This window comes from Loxodonta africana, chromosome 10 (genome assembly GCF_030014295.1).
Source record: "Loxodonta africana isolate mLoxAfr1 chromosome 10, mLoxAfr1.hap2, whole genome shotgun sequence".
NCBI lineage: Eukaryota > Metazoa > Chordata > Mammalia > Proboscidea > Elephantidae > Loxodonta > Loxodonta africana.
In genome coordinates, this window is record NC_087351.1 from 34027134 (window position 1) to 34044932 (window position 17799).

The following is a 17799-nucleotide window of genomic DNA, read 5'->3' on the forward strand; positions in this document are numbered from 1 at the left end:
CCAGCTCCTAGGACCATTCTGCTGCTCCACAAAGTTGGAATTGATGGTCAGTTACAGCCCTTTTAAGACCTTTGGTGGTGCAAACAGTGCTCATGTCTACTAATCTAAAAGCTGACGATTTGAACCCACCCAGCACCACGGAAGAAAGGCCTGGTGATCTGCTTTGGTAAGATTACAGCCAAGAAGACCCTATGGAGCAGCTCTATTTTATAACCCATGGGGTCGCCGTGAGTCAGAATCGATGCAATGGCAACTGATTTTTTTTGTGTGTGTACAGCAATTTTCTTCTGAAAATGCCCACCCTCTTTCGATGGGAGTAGCCTCAGGGTATTTCTCATGTGCTTTTGAGGCTTTTCTGAGAACAGACCAGGCCTGCTCTTAGGAGCAACTGACAAGAGGCCAGCCAAGAGTTGGTCCAGGTTGGACTGCTCCCACTTTTGAGCAGTACATGCTGAGTTCTGGGAGGAGAGATCTGTCTCTGAGGGCTGGTGATGGGAAGTGGCTAGCCTGTGGAAACAGAGGTGCACAGGACCTCAGCTGCTCTGCCTACTGTTGCCTCAGCATCTCCTAGATGGCCTCCTCCATCCCGTAGCCCCCTTGCTGGCTCGGGGAAGGGTAGGGGGTAGAGGTAAAGAGGCCCCTTTCCACCCCCATAACCCCAACCGGGATCTTGCAACACTGGAATGGGGGCCCTTGGGGGCCAGGCATGTGGCAATCCGTGGGGGGGGGGGGGGAGGTGTGCACTGAGCAGGGGGAGCAGCTTTCACAAGCTACCGCCACCGCTGACTGACCTTGGCAGGCTCACCTTGGGCAGCTTCCTCCCTCTACACGGAATCTCCCCACAGCCTTCCTTCTTCTCTGCAGCTTCCCTGTGGCCTGGAGAACTTGTCTCTCAGCCCAGGACTCTGGTCCTGGGCCCCAGTTCTGCTGGGACCTGAGCTGTGGATTCTAAAGCAATAGGAATGCACGTGTGTGTTGTTCGGACCTTGATTTGCTGGTATTTAAGAGTAACCGCCTTCCAGGTCCTTGCTCCTTCCCCAGGCAGGGTTGAGCTCTTGCCTGGGTTCCCTCTCTCTGCCTTCTCCTTTCCCTCAGCACCTCTACTGTGGTAAAGGTGAGAGGAGGGACTTGGGGTGGGGAAAAGCAGACCCCAAGAGCAGGGAAACTTGTTCTCTGTCCTACTCCAGCTTAGTAAGGACTGTCCTTCTCCGCAGAGGGAATGAAAAGAGAATCATCTGCAACTCCATTCTAGAGTCAAGGAGGGCATTTTTCTTATTTATCCCCTACCTCCTTTCCACTCAGCCAGGCATGCTCACCTTCCTTTCTCTTTCTTGATCACCCAGACACCTCAGGGACTTTGCAGTTGTTCTCCCTGCTGTTTACCCTTCCCTCTGATTTGGTGCATCCTCCTCCTCACTTTTTAGGCTTCAACTTAAATGTCACCTCCTCAGAGAGTCCTTGACCATCTCAACTAAAATAGCCTTCTTCTCTGTTTGTTTTCCCAATGGGCATATTCAAATGGGGGTAACAGATAATGAAGAACTTATAATGAAGGTACTCCATAAAGGTGTGCACTGGGCTAAGGGAAAGCAACAAGGGTTGAAGTACCCTGGGCTCCAGTCAGCAGGCGAGTCCTTACCCTGCAGGCCTTAAGGGCAGGGGACTCCTGTGAGAGGGAATTGTGTGGAGGAGCCGTGTCAGGGAGGGAGCCAGGGGATAAACACTAACTTCACTCCCCTCCTGCCCTCCAGTCTCCTGCTGGTCTCCCCTCACCCTGTTGGAAGTTTAGGGTAGGGTGACAGGGTAGGGTGATAAAGGGTAGAGGGGGGAACTGGAGGGGCAAAGGAAGACATCCAGCATATTTGTTTATTGACTTTTTTTTCCATTCCTTCAGCTAAGATCTGGGTTTGTTTTGTTCACTACAGTATTCTCAGCACCTAGTAGGGAACTGGCACATAAAAAACGGTCAACAAATACTTGAATCAATTACTTTGGCCAAAATCAATTCAGATCAGGTTAAAAGCCCTCCCCATCGTCTCCCTGTGAGATGATCTGACGTAAGGATTGGGGTGTGTTCAGCTACTCTGCCTTATTCTGGGATCGGGTGGCTTGTCCCTAACAGTGGGGCTATGCAGAGGTAGGTGGGGGTATGGTTCTTCACCCCCAGACTCAGTGCTAGTCAGAAAGCCTCTGCCAGGCTGCCACCCGGAGGAGCTGACAGGAGAGGGGGTACTGGGGACAGACACAATTCAGAGCTGTGGGAAAGAAGCTTGGGGCTGATGCTGAAGTAACCCAGGACCCACCACCCAGAACCTTGGAAATGAGTCAGGGGCAGTGGTCTTGAGCTGAGAGGAAGAAATCCGGAGGTTGAGTCACTGGTTACCATGTTCTGTACTAACCCCCCTTACACAACCCAGCCCCCTGGGCTGACAGGAAGGTGTGAGGATTCTCCCAGGAATCCACAGAGATGTCCCCACCCCCTTCCAAACTCAAGTCACTCCCATCAGTCCCTCAGCATGCCTTAAGCAGGTGAGGGAATACACGATCTCTCAAGGTTCGGATCTGTCCTCCGAAACCAGACCTGAGGAACAGGGCCCAGGACACAGACATGGGAGAGATGGTGCCTGAGAGGCAGAGGCAGAAAGGGACTGGGTCCTGGGTGAGGCAGGCGTACTATACAGAATGCCAAGTGTGGGAAGGCTCTTACATTTGGGGGATTGGGAGAGGGTGGAGATCAGAGAAAGAGAATTGGGAGATGCAGAAAATTATTCCTTGGTGTGTAACTCAGGCTTTCCCAGCAGTGGCCTAGAAGTCATCGGTGGCCTAGGAAAGACTTTAGCTCTACCCTGGGGTCTCTGACATTGTCAGGCAATGAATTCATGCTTACTTACTGAATGTGATTCATGTGCCCCACCCTGGGCTATATATCCTTGAGGGTAGGAGCAGAGTAGAGGGGTAGGTACTCTGTGTTGAGGCAGCTAAGGGACTGAGCCTACAGAGACGCTCTTATCCCCTCTGGACTGCTTTATCTATGAAATGTGGCTCGCACTATCTTGCTGGTCGGAGGGCAAAGCCCACCAGCTGATCTCTTGAGGTCTCCTCCAGCACCTCATGAGATCTGTGATTTTATGGAGCTACTTTTGTTTCTGCCTCTAGCCAGCTGTGTGACTCTGGGTAAGTCCCTTCCCCTCTCTAAGCCTCTGTTTCCTCACTTGTAAATGAGACATTTAGATGCGATCTCTGAGGTCCTTTCAGCTCTAGCAAAATGGAACAGTAACCAATTTTCATGTAATACGTACTATGTGTGGGCTCTGTTTATCTACAAGCTCATCTCAGAACAACACTGTGAGGTAGGCACGATTATTATTTCTACGTTGCAGATGGGGAAACTGAGGCACAGAGAGCAGAAGTGATTGGCTCGAGGTCACACAGCTTTTGAGTAGCAGAGGGAGATTCAAACCGAGGTCCTGAATGACTATACTGTTCTGCCTCCTAAGCTGTAGTTCTGCAAAAAAGAAAATGCTCTGAATTTGGAGTTTTCCTGGCACAGGCAGATTGCTATCGTCCTCCTCATTATCGATTTTCTCACACACAGATCAGATATCAAGGACATTCTCTACTGATTTCTCTCCCAGGCACTCAGATTCTCAAGCCTTAGAAGGACCAGAACCCCAGGGGATGAAGGACAAAGATGGGTGTGGGTAGGTGGGAGCCAGATGAGGTTGGTCTGGTGGAAACAGAGGGTGTGGAACTGGAGAGAAAAGTCCTAGTGCTGGAGCATGAGGACCATAACTATCACAGCCATCTGGAATTTTCCTTTGGTCACCTGGAGCAGGAGCGCCAAGACCTATATACTTCAAGGTGAGAGAGACCAGGGCCTGAGTCAGCAGGCCTAGGCATAAGGGACTGTAAGGTGCCATGCTGGGATCTCCCTGTAGGCTTTTGAGATGCTCTCACTTGTCTCTCTTAGAAGAGTATCCAGAGGCTGTGCCAGGGCCTGAGGGTGGAGGGGCTGCCTTCAGCTTCCAGAAGGACAGAAGTGGACCAGGAAATGAGAAGAGTAGAGTGACAGCCGTGGGGGCGAGCTGTAGGCAGTGTGTCTGTATTACAGCACATTCATTTGGGCATGTAAACAAGAGGTATGCAGACCCAGCCACATACATTTCTGGCCCTCCGTGTCCCCCATACCACACACTCAAACACACACGCACACACACACACACAGGTCCAGGGTACAGCCCCAGCACAGAGTCACAGTACAATTTTATTCTATCACAGAATCATTATGCTGGGACCCACCCTTCCTTGTCGCCGCACTGCCATTTGTCCAGGGTCAATGTCTCTTGCTTGGTCTGTGAGGGGCTCTAAGGCCCCAGGAGGGAGGGAGTCCCCAGGATCAGGCTGGGCCAGGAGAGCTGGTGTCCACAGTCCAGCCAGCTGGGCTTAGCTGCAGCCCCCCACACCTTTGATGAGGTTGGCAGCCTCAGGGATCTGGCGGAAGAGGTTGCGAAGGGTGTCCAGCTCCTGGGTGAGCTGCTCCACGCGGCTGCGGAGGCTCTCGTTCTCTGCCATGTACTCCAGCACCTTCTGTTGCGTCTCCAGGATGCGCCTCTTGGCCTTGTCCCGGCTCTTGCGCACGGCAATGTTGTTGCGCTCGCGCCGCAGCCGGTACTCCAGGCTGTCTTTGTTCACTGCCTTCTTGCCCTTGTGTGAGGGGCCAGCTGGAGAGGGCGCTTTGAGGAGGGGGCTGCAGGGCTGTGCGCCAGCAGCCAGAGGGGCCTAAAGGGGAAGGCAAAGAAGGACAGAGAGATGAAGTCTGGGGGGAAGGAGAGTGGAGGCACGGTAGGAATCCCAGCAGCCAGAGTGCAGCTGTGGTGTCAGGAGAATATAGAATTCAGAGCCAGCTGCCTTCTCCCAGGTTACAACAGTCATTGTCCTGCCTCTGGGGAATATGGTAGCCCAGACAGATGCACAGGGTCTTTTGCTTGAGACCAAAACTCTCTTTCACACACTCACTCACTGAGGACACTTTCCCTCACTCTCTCTTGAGCCTCCTGATCTACAACCAGCAGGCATTTCTGCAAGCTGCAGAGAAACAAGAGAAGGAGGCCTGGTGGGAAGCAGGGAAGCTGGGATGGGGGTTGGGATTAGGGCAGGGCAGCTCGCCACCGGGGCTGCAGGACACACTGGGTTCCAGCCACATGGTGGGGTTCAGGGTGGGAGTGAATTTACAGAGAAGCAAAGTGGGAGGTCACAGTTGGATAGTGAGAACAGAGGGCTTTGGGGTGGGTCAATTTCACAGAGAAACACCAAACACAGACTCATTAGTGCGAACTCAAAGTTGCCCCATCCACACCAGCCTCTCTCCAGCCCCTGGGTGACAGGGAGAAGAATTAGCCCACTCTTACCTTGAGGACGCGCAGGGGCTGGCTGGGTGCAGCCAGGGCCGGGGGCAGGTGCATGGCCGTCTGCCCACAGTGTGCCACTTGGTACTGCAGGGGATTGTAGCTGCTGCGGCTGGCACCTCGGCTGCCCTCTGGTCCCCGGGGCTCCTCTTTCACAGCCACAGCCCTGGGGTCGTAGCTCCCTGGGCTGCTGTAGATCCCAGGCCCCAATGCCTTCCTGTCTTGGCTGAAGGTGTGTGGGGGGTAGGCAAAGGACCGAGGGTCAGGAGGCAGGTAGTGGGGGAAGGCAGGCGTTCCGGGGCCCTTAAGGCCTCGGGCCTCAGGTGCTGGCTTCACAGCAAAGAGGTCAGAGAGGAGCTGCTCCTCCCCCGACTCAATGTAGGCAGAGAGGTCAATGGAGGCCTCATGCTCACACATGTCCCCCAGGTCCCCGGGCCCTCCTCGGGCCCCTGAAAACTCGAGTGGCTGCTGGCCGCCCCGGGGCGCACACTCATAGTAGGACCCGTGGGACATGGCCGGCCCGCCCCCTTGGCTCCCCGCCCCCGCCGCCCGGCACTTGGGGCACTCCTTGAGATGCTTGGCCTGCCCTTTCTCGAACTCTCCCTGCCCCAGATCTGCCCTAGATCTGCCTCTCCGCTCTCCTCTGTCACCCACTCCTGCGTGGCTTCTCCTCTCCCTCCTCTGCTCTGCTTCCTTTTCCTTCCTCTGTGGTCAATGCCGCTCCTCTCTTCCTTTTTTTCCCTCTCTCCCTGGGGTGACTCGGGGAGGGGCAGGGCGTACCCCAGAGGGAGGGATGCAGGCCTCAGAGAAATGGGTGCCTGGCCTATTGAGCAGCTGGTGGGCACTCTTTGGTCAGAGTCCAAGCCAGGGTTCTGGAGATGCCCAGGAGATGTCTCCTTCTCTCCCTCCTGAGCCCAGGGGATTCCGGGGTCCTCACGGAGGGCGACACCTCGCTCTGAGTGTTCTCGTCCCTCTGACATCCAAAAAGTTCTGTGCAGAATGAGGTACCAAGTCAGAGTGAACCAAGAAAACCCTCTTCCAGTCCCGACCCCCAGCCTGGCCTGAGCTCCTCCCTTGAAACGCCTCCCTCTGGCCCCCTCAGTGCTGGGCTCCACCTACCCCCCAGGGCAGTCAGTTCCTTTTGTAGCCCCACCTCCCAGGGCATCTTGCTGGGTGAAGGCCATGGGGTGTTGTTTGAGGGGCTCCGGAAGTAGGGATAGGTTCGAGGAACAAGCCTTACCCAGGGGCCTGTGCTGTGGCCTAGGGCATGCTTATTTGCTACGTATTTGCACAGGGTCTGCGCAATAGCCCAAACACCAACATGTTCTTAGCCTGGCATAGTGCCCTACTGCCTGCGCTTGGCTGAGGTGTCTGCTCAGGACTTGGGCCCTGCACCCCAGGCCCAGGTAGGCTGTTGCCTGGAACTGACAGCCGAACTCCTCTGGCGGCTCCAGCACCTCTCTCTTCCAGCTCCCCTGTGCTGCCAGAGGCTCGGGCCTGCATTTGGGTCTGAGGCTCTGCCTCCCATTTCCTGTGCCCAGGGCTGCAGGGCTCCAGGGCTGCAAGGCTGAGGAGCTCCCAGCAGCTCAGTTTGCTGTCTTTCCTTCTGCCTGGCCGTTGTCTGACCTCCCATGCGTCTCTCTTGGGCCCACTTCCTCTTATGAAGCTTGAGAAGCCTTCTCTTTTGTCATCACCTCTTCCTGGGGCTCTGTCTCAGAGTCTCCAGGAGAAGGCCCTGGCTCAGTTCTCTGCACTTCTTGGTCTTATGATGGGCCTCCCTTCCTTTCCCTTTTCTTTTTTCTCTGAAACTCCCAACTCCTTCCTCTCAGAAGCCCTGCTTTCATCTGTTGAACTTCATCTCCAAATGGCGCTTTGGATCCAGTGAAAAGAAAAGGACAAATAGAAATCGCCACTGCCTCTTTTGCCACCAGAAAATGCTGTGGGTGCCCTCTGGGTGGGCCGGGGGTGTTCAAAAGCACACCAAGGGCTAGGTCACAGTGAATGGGCCACAGTGGGGCAAACGCTGAGTGGACGTATGGCTTTGAACACTGAAATAAAATATACAAATATAGACAGGGCTGTCTACCAATCAGACAAGCTACCCCCTAGTTAGCATCCCCTCTTCCTTCCTCCCGACTCCTCACACCTACCCCAGCAGCTTTTTTGCATGGCTTGAGATATGGCCAGATACGTTTTCTCCAAAAGCCTTGACCTGGCATTGGTAGATGTGCCTGCCTCCGGACACAGAACCCGGGAATCACATGAGGAGATTTCTGCTCTTTCCCCTTTTCACAAGATCACGTGCCAAATACGGACCTAAGCTGAGCTACATTCGTTTCCCTGCAGTGCTTCCGTTGACCACTGGGCGGCAACATTGGTCCAAAATTCTGGACTTCCAGTGGATGCTGTGCTGGGGAATCACGTGGTCGGCAGAGGGCAGCCTCCCATAGCCCTGGCATACGGCCGACCTGCTGGGCATCAGGAAGGAGGAAGAGGAAATATGGTCAGGGTGGGGGCTTGCAGAGCAGTTGTTGGGGAAGTGGGCAGGCTGGGAGGACGGGAGCCAAGGTCTTGTCTAAATGAGGAAAGGGTCTATCCCCTGCCCCTCACTTTGAAGTAGTGGTAATGGCACCAAAAACCCATTGTCATCGAGTTGATTCTGACTGTACAACCCTATAGGCAGAGTAGAACTGCCCCATAGGATTTCCAAGGAGCTCCTGGTGGATTCGAACTGCTGACCTTTTGCTTAGCGGCTGAGCTCTTAACCACTGTGCCACGAGGGCTCCAGTGATAATGGTTAGGCCTTGCATTTTCTGGTAAGTTAATGCTTTTTTGATCATTGAAATGTACACTTTTGCATGCTGACCATTTTCCCTGTGAGTTAAGTAGGAAGGTAGGCAAGGCAGACAGTGTTTTTATTCCTACCGTGTAAATGAGGAAAACAAGGCTGAAAGGTCATATAGGGATGCCTCACTGATCTTGGGGGAAAGGGCAGTGGGCCTAGGGCTGAAGGGGTAGTCAGAGGGGGAGTGTGTGACTCAGAGAGAGCCTCCTTGGCCCTTCGTGGGCCCCTGTGAGGGAGGGGGAAGTCTGCGTCAATAGTGAGTGAACTAGGCGGTGAAGAGAGCAGGGAGATGTGCAAATAGAGCTGGCAGGAAATGAGAAAGGGGATAGATACTGTCATGGTGAGATAAGTGGTCTCAGCCCCTTGCTTTCCAGGCTGGTGGCTGATGTTGTCAGTGCACTGACATCAGTATTTCCCAGTAACCCAGGGATTTGGTGGGGGCAGGCAGGACTCTGGACCTCAGGGCAAGGCAGGGGAGTGCTGGAGAGGAAGGGGTGGTGGAGGGACGTGCCAGTCAAGGGCTCGGGGATTCTTGGGTTCTGTGGAGTTGCGCAGAAGGGGAAAGGAGCCCTCCCTCTTCAGCAGGATCATTTGCTAAAGGAGCCCTGGTGGTGCAAAGGTTAAGCACTTGGTTAAGGCTGAAAGGTTGTCTATTCAAACCCACCCAGTGGGTCCTTGGGAAAAACACCTGGCAACCTGCTCCCATAAAGATTACAGCCTCCAAAACCCTATGGGGCAATTCTGCTCTGTCACACAGGGTTGCCACAGGTCAAAATTGACTTCAGGGCATGTGACAACAATAGCAACCTGTTCAGATCAACAATTAGATAAAAGAATGCATATGTATTATCTTAGTGACTTTGTAACCAGCCCCACTCATACACCCCCTCCACCAAATCTTTTCCAACAAGGAGGAAGCAGAACGTGGCAGTGAAGTGTCAGGGAGAACTGAGCTCAAATCCAGCCTCTGTCACTTACCAGCTCAGCGACCTTGGGCAAGTAATGCCTGCTTCATAAAAAAACCAAAACCAAACCCGTATCAGTCGAGTCAATTCTGACTCATGGTGACCCTATAGGACGAAGTAGAACTGCTCCATAGAGTTTCCAAGAAGCACCTGGCGGATTCGAACTGCCAACCTTTTGGTTAACAGCCGTAGCTCTTAACCACTATGCCACCAGGGTTTCCTCCTACTTCAGAGAGTTGTTTAATTTTACTTTGAATAAGGTAATATACGTAAAGCAACTGGTACCTTCCTCTGACCTCCACTGGGGTTTCTCTGTGTCCCCTAAGCAGGTACACTACCAGCTGCCTTGTATTTTGTCTCAATGCGGCAAGCATTTTTTTTTTTTTAATTGTGCTTTAAGTGAAAGTTTGCAAATCAAGTCAGTCTCTCATACAAAAATTTATACACACCTTGCTGTATACTCCTAGTTGCTCTCCCCCTAATGAGACAGCCCGCTCCTTCCCTCCACTCTCTTTTTCATGTCCATTCCGCCAGCCTCTGACCGCCCCCCCGCCCTCTCATCTCCCCTCGAGATAGAAGATGCCTACATAGTCTCAAGTGTCTTCTTGATCCAAGAAGCTCATTCTTCCCAGCATCTTTTTCTATCCCATTGTCCAGTCTAATCCATGTCTGAAGAGTTGGCTTTGGTAATGGTTCCTGTCCTAGGCTAACAGAAGGCCTGGAGGCCCTGACCACTGGGGTCCTTCCAGTCTTAGTCAGACCATTAAGTCTGGTGTTTTTATGAGAATTTGTTGTCTGCATCCCATTGCTCTCCTGCTCCCTCAGGGCTTCTCTGCTGTGTTCCCTGTCGGGGCAGTCATCGGTTGTAGCCAGGCACCATCTAGTTCTTCTGGTCTCAGGCTGATGTAGTCTCTGGTTTTTGTGGCCTTTTCTGTCTCTTAGGCTTGTAATTACCTTGTGTCCTTGGTGTTCTTCATTCTCCTTTGCTCCAGGTGGGTTGAGACCAATTGATGGATCTTAGATGGCTGCTTGCTAGCATTTAAGACCCCAGATGCCGCTCTCCAAAGTGGGATGCAGGATGTTTTCTTAATAGATTTTCTTATGCCAATTGACTTAGTGTGTCACCTGAAACCATTGTCCCCAAACACCCGCCCCTGCTATGCTGGGCTTCTAAGCATTCAGTTTATTCAGGAAACTTCTTTGCTTTTGGTTTAGTCCAGTTGTGCTGGCCTCTCCTGTATTGTGTGTTGTCTTTCCTTCACCTAAAGTAGTTCTTATCTATTATCTAATTAGTGAATCTCTGTCTCCCTCCCTCTTTCCCTCCCTCCCCCTTCTCGTAACCATCAAAAAATATTTTCTTCTCTGTTTAAACTATTTCTTGAGTTCTTATCATAGTGGTCTTATACAACATTCATCCTTTTGCAACTGACTAATTTCATTCAGCATAATGCCTCGATGCGGCAAGCATTTTTGAGCACGTATCCCCTGCACAGGCTCTGAGGATCTTATAGGCTCAATCCTGCCTGCAGGAAGCTCACAGCTCATCTGGGGGAGCCTACAATCAGGTGGCTCCAATGCAGAAAGGGCATCAGCGAAGCCATAAAGTGCACACATGTGTGCTTATGTGTATTCTTGCCTTCTTTCCCCTGGTAGACTATTTGCACTGTGGGGAGAGGGTTGGATACATCTTCTGGACCATTTCAGCTGTGGTGACCATATTTCCTGAATTAAAATTAAGGACAGGTAGATGAACAAATATGAATATACTTATGGAGACAATGGAAGGAGACCTGGTGGTGCAGTGGTTAAGCATTCGGCTGCTAACCGAAAGGTCAGGTCTGCAGTTTGAACCCACCCAGAGGCTTTGCCTATGTCAGAGAAAAGAACTGGCAATCTGCTCCGATAAAGAGTGCAGCCTAGGAAACCCTATTGGGCAGTTCTGCTCTGTCATATAGGGTTACTGTGAGTCAGAACATGATCAAGAACTGATGGTATTGAAGGAAGAAGTCCAAGCTGCACTGAAGGCATTGGTGAAAAATCAGTCTCCAGGAATTGATGGAATACCAATTGAGATGTTTCAACAAATAGATGCAACGCTGGAGGCACTCACTTGTCTATGCCAAGAAACTTGGAAGACAGCTACCTGGCCAAAGGACTGAAAGAGATTCATATTTGTGCCCATTCCAAAGAAAGGTGATCCAACAGAATGTAGAAATTATTGAACAATATCATTAATATCACGCAAAAGTAAAATTTTGCTGAAGATAAACCAAAAATTGTTGTAGCAGTACATTGACAAGAAACTGCCAGAAATTCAAGCCAGATTCAGAAGAGGATGTGGAACGAGGTATATCATTCATTACTGATGTCAGATGGATCTTGATTGAAAGCAGAGAATACCAGAAAGATGTTTACCTGTGTTTTATTGACTGTGCAAAGGTGTTCAACTGTGCAGATCATAAAAAATTATGGGTAATATTGTGGAGAATGGGAATTCCAGAACACTTAACTGTGCTCATTAGGAACCTGTACATAGGCCAAGAAGCAGTTATTCAAATAGGACAAGGAGATACTGCATGGTTTAAAATCAGGATACGTGTGCATCGGAGTTGTATCCTTTTACCACGCTTATTTAATCTGTATGCTGAGCAAATAATCTGAGAAGCTGGACTATATGAAGAAGAATGTGGCATCAGGATTGGAGGAAGACTCACTAACAACCTGTGATATGCAGATGACACAGTCTTACTTGCTGAAAGGGAAGAGGACTTGAAGCACTTACTGATGACGATCAAGACCATATCCTTCAATATGGATTACACCTCAACGTAAAAAGAAAACAAAAATTGGTCCACAACTGGACCAATAACCAACATCATAATAAATGGAAAAAAGATTGAAATTATCAAAGATTTCATTTTACCTGGATCCATAATCAACACCCATGGAAGCAGCAATCAAGAAATCAAACAACGCTTTGCATTGGGCAAATCTATTGTAAAAGACCTGTTTAAAGGGTTAAAAAGCAAAGACGTCAGTTTAATGACTAAAGTGAACCTGACCCAGGCCATGGTGTTTTCTTTTTATTGTGCTTTAGGTGGAAGTTTCCTGCTCAGGTTAATTTCTCATTCAAAAATTTATGCACATATTGTTTTTGTGACAGTTGCAATCTCCACAATGTGACAGCACACTCCCTGTCTGAGTCGTCTAATGCTGCTGTAATAGAAATACCACAAGTGGATGGCTTTAACAAACAGAAGTTTATTCTTCCACAGTCTAGTAGGCTAGAAGTCTAAATTTAGGGTGTCATCTCCAGGGGAAGGCTTTCTCTCTCTGTTGGCTCTGGAGGAAGGTCCTTGTCATCAATCTTCTCCTGGACTAGGAGCTTCTCTATGCAGGAACCCCAGGTGCAAAGTACTGGCTCTGCTCCTGGTGCACCTTTCTTGGTGGTATGAGGTCTCCCCACTCTCTGCTCACTTCCCTTTCCTATTATCTCTTGTAAGATAAAAGGTGGTGCAGGCCACACCCTAGGAAAACTCAGTTTACATTGAATCAGGGATGTGACTTGAGCAAGGGTGTTACATCCCACCCTAATCCTCTTCAACATAATCCAATCTTACCTCATTAACCGTAGGCAGAGATTAGAATTTACAACGTATAGGAAAATTATCAACAGCAACATGCAACATGCAAGCTTATGTGTTGCTGTGAGGCTAGAAGCTATGCCACCGGTATTCAGATACCAGCAGGGTCACCCATGGAGGACAGGTTTCAGCTGAGCTTCCAGACTAAGACAGACTAGGAAGAAGGACCCGGCAGTCTGCTTCTGGAAGGCATTAACCAGTGAAAACCTTATGAATAGCAGTGGAACGTTGTCTGATGTAGTGCTGGAAGATGAGCCCCCCAGGTTGGAAGGCATTCAAAAGATGACTGGGAAAGAGCTGCCTCCTCAAAGTAGAGTCGACCTTAATGACGTGGATGGAGTAAAGCTTTTGGGACCTTCATTTGCTGATGTGGCACAACTCAAAATGAGACAAAACAGCTTTAAACATCCATTAATAATCGGAACCCGGAATGTACGAAGTATGAATCTAGGAAAATTGGAAATCGTCAAAAATGAAATGGAACACATAAACATCAATATCCTAGACATTAGTAAGCTGAAAAGGACTGGTATTGGCCATTTTGAATCGGACAATCATATAGTCTCCTGTGCTGGGAATGACAACTTGAAGAGGAATGGTGTTGCATTCATCGTCAAAAAGAACGCTTCAGAATGTATCCTGAAGTACAACGCTGTCAGTGATAGGATAATATCCATACACCTACAAGGAAGACCAGTTAATACGACTATTATTCAAATTTACGCACCAACCACTAGGGCCAAAGATGAAGAAATAGAAAATTTTTATCAGCTGCTGCAGTCTGAAATTGATCAAACATATAATCAAGATGCATTGATAATTACTGGTGATTGGAATGCAAAAGTTGGAAACAAAGAAGAAGGATCAGTAGTCGGAAAATAGGGCCTTGGTGATAGAAACAATGCCGGAGATCGAATGATAGAATTTTGCAAGACCAACGACTTCATTGCAAATACCTTCTTTCATCAATATAAACGGCGACTATACACATGGACCTCGCCAGATGGAATACACAGAAATCAAATTGACTACATCTATGGAAAGAGATGATGGAAAAGCTCAATATCATCAGTCAGGACAATATCGTCAGGGGCCGACTGTGGAACGGACCATCCATTGCTCATATGCAAGTTCAAGCTGAAACTGAAGAAAACCAGAGCAAGTCTATGAGAGGCAAAATATGACCTTGAGTATATCCCACTTGAATTTAGAGACCATCTGAAGAATAGATTTGACGCATTGAACACTAGTGACCAAAGACCGGATGAGTTGTGGAATGACATCAAGGACATCATACATAAAGAAACCAAGAGGTCATTGAAAAGGCAGGAAAGAAAGACAAGACCAAGACGGATGTCAGAGGAGACTCTGAAACTGGCTCTCGAACGTCAAGCAGCTAAAGCAAAAGGAAGAACTGATGAAGTAAAAGAACCGAACAGAAGATTTCAAAGGGCCTCTCGAGAAGACAAAGTAAAGTATTATAATGACACGTGCAAAGAGCTGGAGATGGAAAACCAAAAGGGAAGAACACGCTCGGTGTTTCTCAAGCTGAAAGAACTGAAGAAAAAATTCAAGCCTCGAGTTGCAATAGTGAAGGATTCTATGGGGAAAATATTAAATGGCGCAGGAAGCATCAAAAGAAGATGGAAGAAATACACAGAGTCATTATACCAAAAAGAATTAGTCGATATTCAACCATTTCAAGAGGTGGCATATGACCAGGAACCGATGGTACTGAAGGAAGAAGTCCAAGCTGCTCTGAAGGCACTGGCGAAAACAAGGCTCCAGGAATTGATGGAATATCAATTGAGATGTTTCAGCAAGCAGATGCAGCACTGGAGGTGCTCACTCGCCTGTGCCAAGAAATATGGAAGACAGCTTCCTGGCCAACTGACTGGAAGAGATCCATATTTATGCCTATTCCCAAGAAAGGTGATCCAACCTAATGTGGAAATTATAGAACAATATCATTAATATCACATGCAAGCAAGATTTTGCTGAAAATCATTCAAAAACGGCTGCAGCAGTATATTGACAGAGAACTGCCAGAAATTCAGGCCGGTTTCAGAAGAGGACGTGGAACTGGGAATATCATTGGTGATGTCAGATGGATCCTGGCTGAAAGCAGAGAATACCAGAAGGATGTTTGCCTCTGTTTTATGACTATGCAAAGGCATTTGACTGTGTGGATCATAACAAACTATGGTTAACATAAATTTCAGAACACTTAATTGTGCTCATGAGGAAGCTTTACATAGGTCAAGAGGCAGTTGTTCGGACAGAGCAAGGGGATACTGATTGGTTTAAAGTCAGGAAAGGTGTACGTCAAGGTTGTATCCTTTTGCCATACCTATTCAACCTGTATGCTGAGCAAATAATCTGAGAAGCTGGACTATATGAAGAAGAACGGGGCATCAGGATTGGAGGAAGACTCATTAACAACCTGCGCTACGCGGATGACACAACCTTGCTTGCTGAAATTGAAGACTTAAAGCACTTACTAATGAAGATCAAAGACCACAGCCTTCAGTACGGATTGCACCTCAACATAAAGAAAACAAAAATCCTCACAACTGGACCAATGAGCAACATCATGGTAAACGGAGAAAAGATTGAAATTGTCAAGGATTTCATTTTACTTGAATTCACAATCAATAGCCGTGGAAGCAGCAGTCAAGAAATCAAAAGACGCATTGCATTGGGTAAATCTGCTACAAAGAACCTCTTCAAAGTGTTGAAGAGTAAAGATGTCACCTTGAAAACTAAGGTGCGCCTGACCCAAGCTATGGGTCAATCACATCATATGCATGTGAAAGCTGGACAATGAATAAGGAAGACCGAAGAAGAATTGACGCCTTTGAATTGTGGTGTTGGTGAAGAATATTGAATATACCATGGACTGCCAAAAGAATGAACAAATCTGTCTTGGAAGAAGTACAGCCAGAATGCTCCTTAGAGGCAAGGATGGTGAAACTGTGTCTTACATACTTTGGACATATTGTCAGGAGGGATCAGTCTCTGAAGAAGGACATCATGCTTGGCAGAGTACAGGGTCAGCGGAAAAGAGGAAGACCCTCAGTGAGGTGGATTGACATGGTGACTGCGGCAGTGAGCTCAAGCATAGCAGAGATTGTAAGGATGGTGCAGGACCTGGCAGTGTTTCATTCTGTTGTGCGTGGGGTCGCTATGAGTCGGAACCAACTCGATGGCACCTAACAACAACAGGAAAATTATATCAATCACAAAATGGAGGACAACGACACAATACTGGGAGTCATGGCTTAACCACGTTGACACATATTTTGGGGGGACACATTTCAATCCATGACACTCCCCCTTTCCACTCCGGGTTCCCTGTGTCCATTTGACCAGTTCTCCGACTCATAGCAGAATCGACTCGACGGCAGTGGTGGGTTGTCTCTTTCTGCCTTCTCATCCTGCCTTTGGACAGGAGCTGCCCGTTTGGTCTTGTATATATGATTGAACTAAGAAGCACATTCCTCAGGTGTGTTATTTTTTGTTTTATAAAAAATAGCCCTGTCTAAATCTTTGCCTAAAGAGTAGGCTTCAGGAATGGTTTCTGTTCTGGGTTAACAGTGCGTCCAGGGCCCATAGTTTCTGGGGTTCCTCCAGTCTCTGTCAGACCATTAAGTCTGGTCTTTTTATGTAAATTTGAGTTCTGTTCTTTGTTTTTCTCCCCCTTTTTCTGGGACTTTCTGTTGTGTTCCCTGTCAGGAGGTTCGTGTTGGTAGCTGGGCACTATCTAGTTCTTCTGGTCTCAGGCTGGTGGAGCCTCTGGTTCATTTGGTCCTTTAGTCCTTTGAGCTAGTATTTTCTTTATGTCTTTGGTTTTCTTCATTCTCCTTTGTTCCAAGTGGGATGGGACAAATTGATGTATCTTAGATGGCTGCTTGCACGCTTTTAAGACCCCAGAGGCAACTTACCAAAATGGGATGTAGAACATTTTCTTTATAAACTATGTTATGCCAATTGACCTAGATGTGCCCAAAACTGGTTCCCAGGCCCCAGCCCCAGCTACTCTGTCCCTCAAAGTGTTTGGATGTGTCCAGGAAACTTCTTGGCTTTTGCTTTGGTCCAGTTGTGCTGACTTCCCCTGTATCGTGTATTGTCCTTCCCATCACCAAAGTTGATCCTTGTTTACTTATCTAGTTAGTGATTTCCCCTCCTTGTCCCTCCCCACCCTCATAACCTTTTCTTGAGTTCTCATAATAGTGGTCTCATACCATATTTGTCCTTTTGTGACCGACTTATTTTACTCAGCATAATGCCGTCCAGATTCATCCATGTTGTAAGCTCTTTCAAGGATTCATCATCGTTCTTTATCGTTGCATAGTATTCCATTGTCTGTATATACCATAATTTGTTTATTCATTTGTCTGTTGGTGGGTATTTAGGTTGTTTCTGTCTTTTTGCTGTTGTGAATAGTGCTGCAACGAACATGGGTGTGCATATGTCTATTCATGTGATGGCTCTTATTTCTCTTGGGTATAGTCCTAGGAGTGGAATTGCTGGATCATATGGTATGTCTATTTCTAGCTTTTTAAGAAGCGCCATATCATTTTCCAAAGTGGTTGTACCATTTTACATTCCTACCAGCTGTGCATAAAAGTTCCAATTTCTCCATAACCTTGCCAACATTTGTTATTTCATGTTTTTTGGATTAGTGCCAGCCTTGTAGTTTTAATTTGCATTTCTTTAACGGCTAATGGTCCTGAGCATTCCCTCATGTGTCTGTTAGCTGCCTGAATGTCTTCTTTGGGGAAGTGTCTGTTCACATCCTTTGCCCATTTTTTTACTTTTTTTTTTTTATTATACTTTAAATGAAGGTTTACAGAGGAAACTAGCTTTTCACTAACAGTTAATACACATATTGTTTTGTGACATTGGTTGCCAAACCCACAACATGTCAACGCTCTCCT

The 17799-nt window shown here is 48.4% G+C and overlaps 1 protein-coding gene and 1 long non-coding RNA gene across 7 annotated transcripts in view; one reads left to right on the forward strand and one right to left on the reverse strand.

Moving 5' to 3' along the window:
• Positions 1 to 755: 755 nt before the first annotated feature.
• Positions 756 to 8482, reverse strand: CEBPE (CCAAT enhancer binding protein epsilon). 3 transcript variants are annotated; one of them, XM_064292302.1, is made up of 4 exons: positions 7556 to 8481; positions 6186 to 6395; positions 5409 to 5631; positions 756 to 4779 (listed from the first exon to the last, which is right to left on the reverse strand). In XM_064292302.1, exons 2-4 carry the CDS (start codon positions 6383 to 6385, stop codon positions 4444 to 4446), a joined length of 759 nt encoding a protein of 252 aa, XP_064148372.1. In that variant the 5' UTR covers positions 6386 to 6395; positions 7556 to 8481; the 3' UTR covers positions 756 to 4443. The 3 variants fall into 3 exon arrangements, with proteins under 3 accessions (XP_064148372.1, XP_064148374.1, XP_003420994.2); XM_064292304.1 differs by having other exon boundaries at positions 6186 to 8482; XM_003420946.4 differs by lacking the exon at positions 7556 to 8481 and having other exon boundaries at positions 761 to 4779; positions 5409 to 6300.
• Positions 5697 to 17799, forward strand: part of LOC111748108 (uncharacterized) — a 56455-nt gene continuing 44352 nt past the window's right edge. For all 4 annotated transcript variants that reach the window (XR_010323140.1, XR_010323139.1, XR_010323138.1 and 1 more), the window contains exon 1: positions 5697 to 8221. This is a non-coding gene — a long non-coding RNA (uncharacterized LOC111748108). The remainder of the gene's footprint in view (positions 8222 to 17799) is intronic.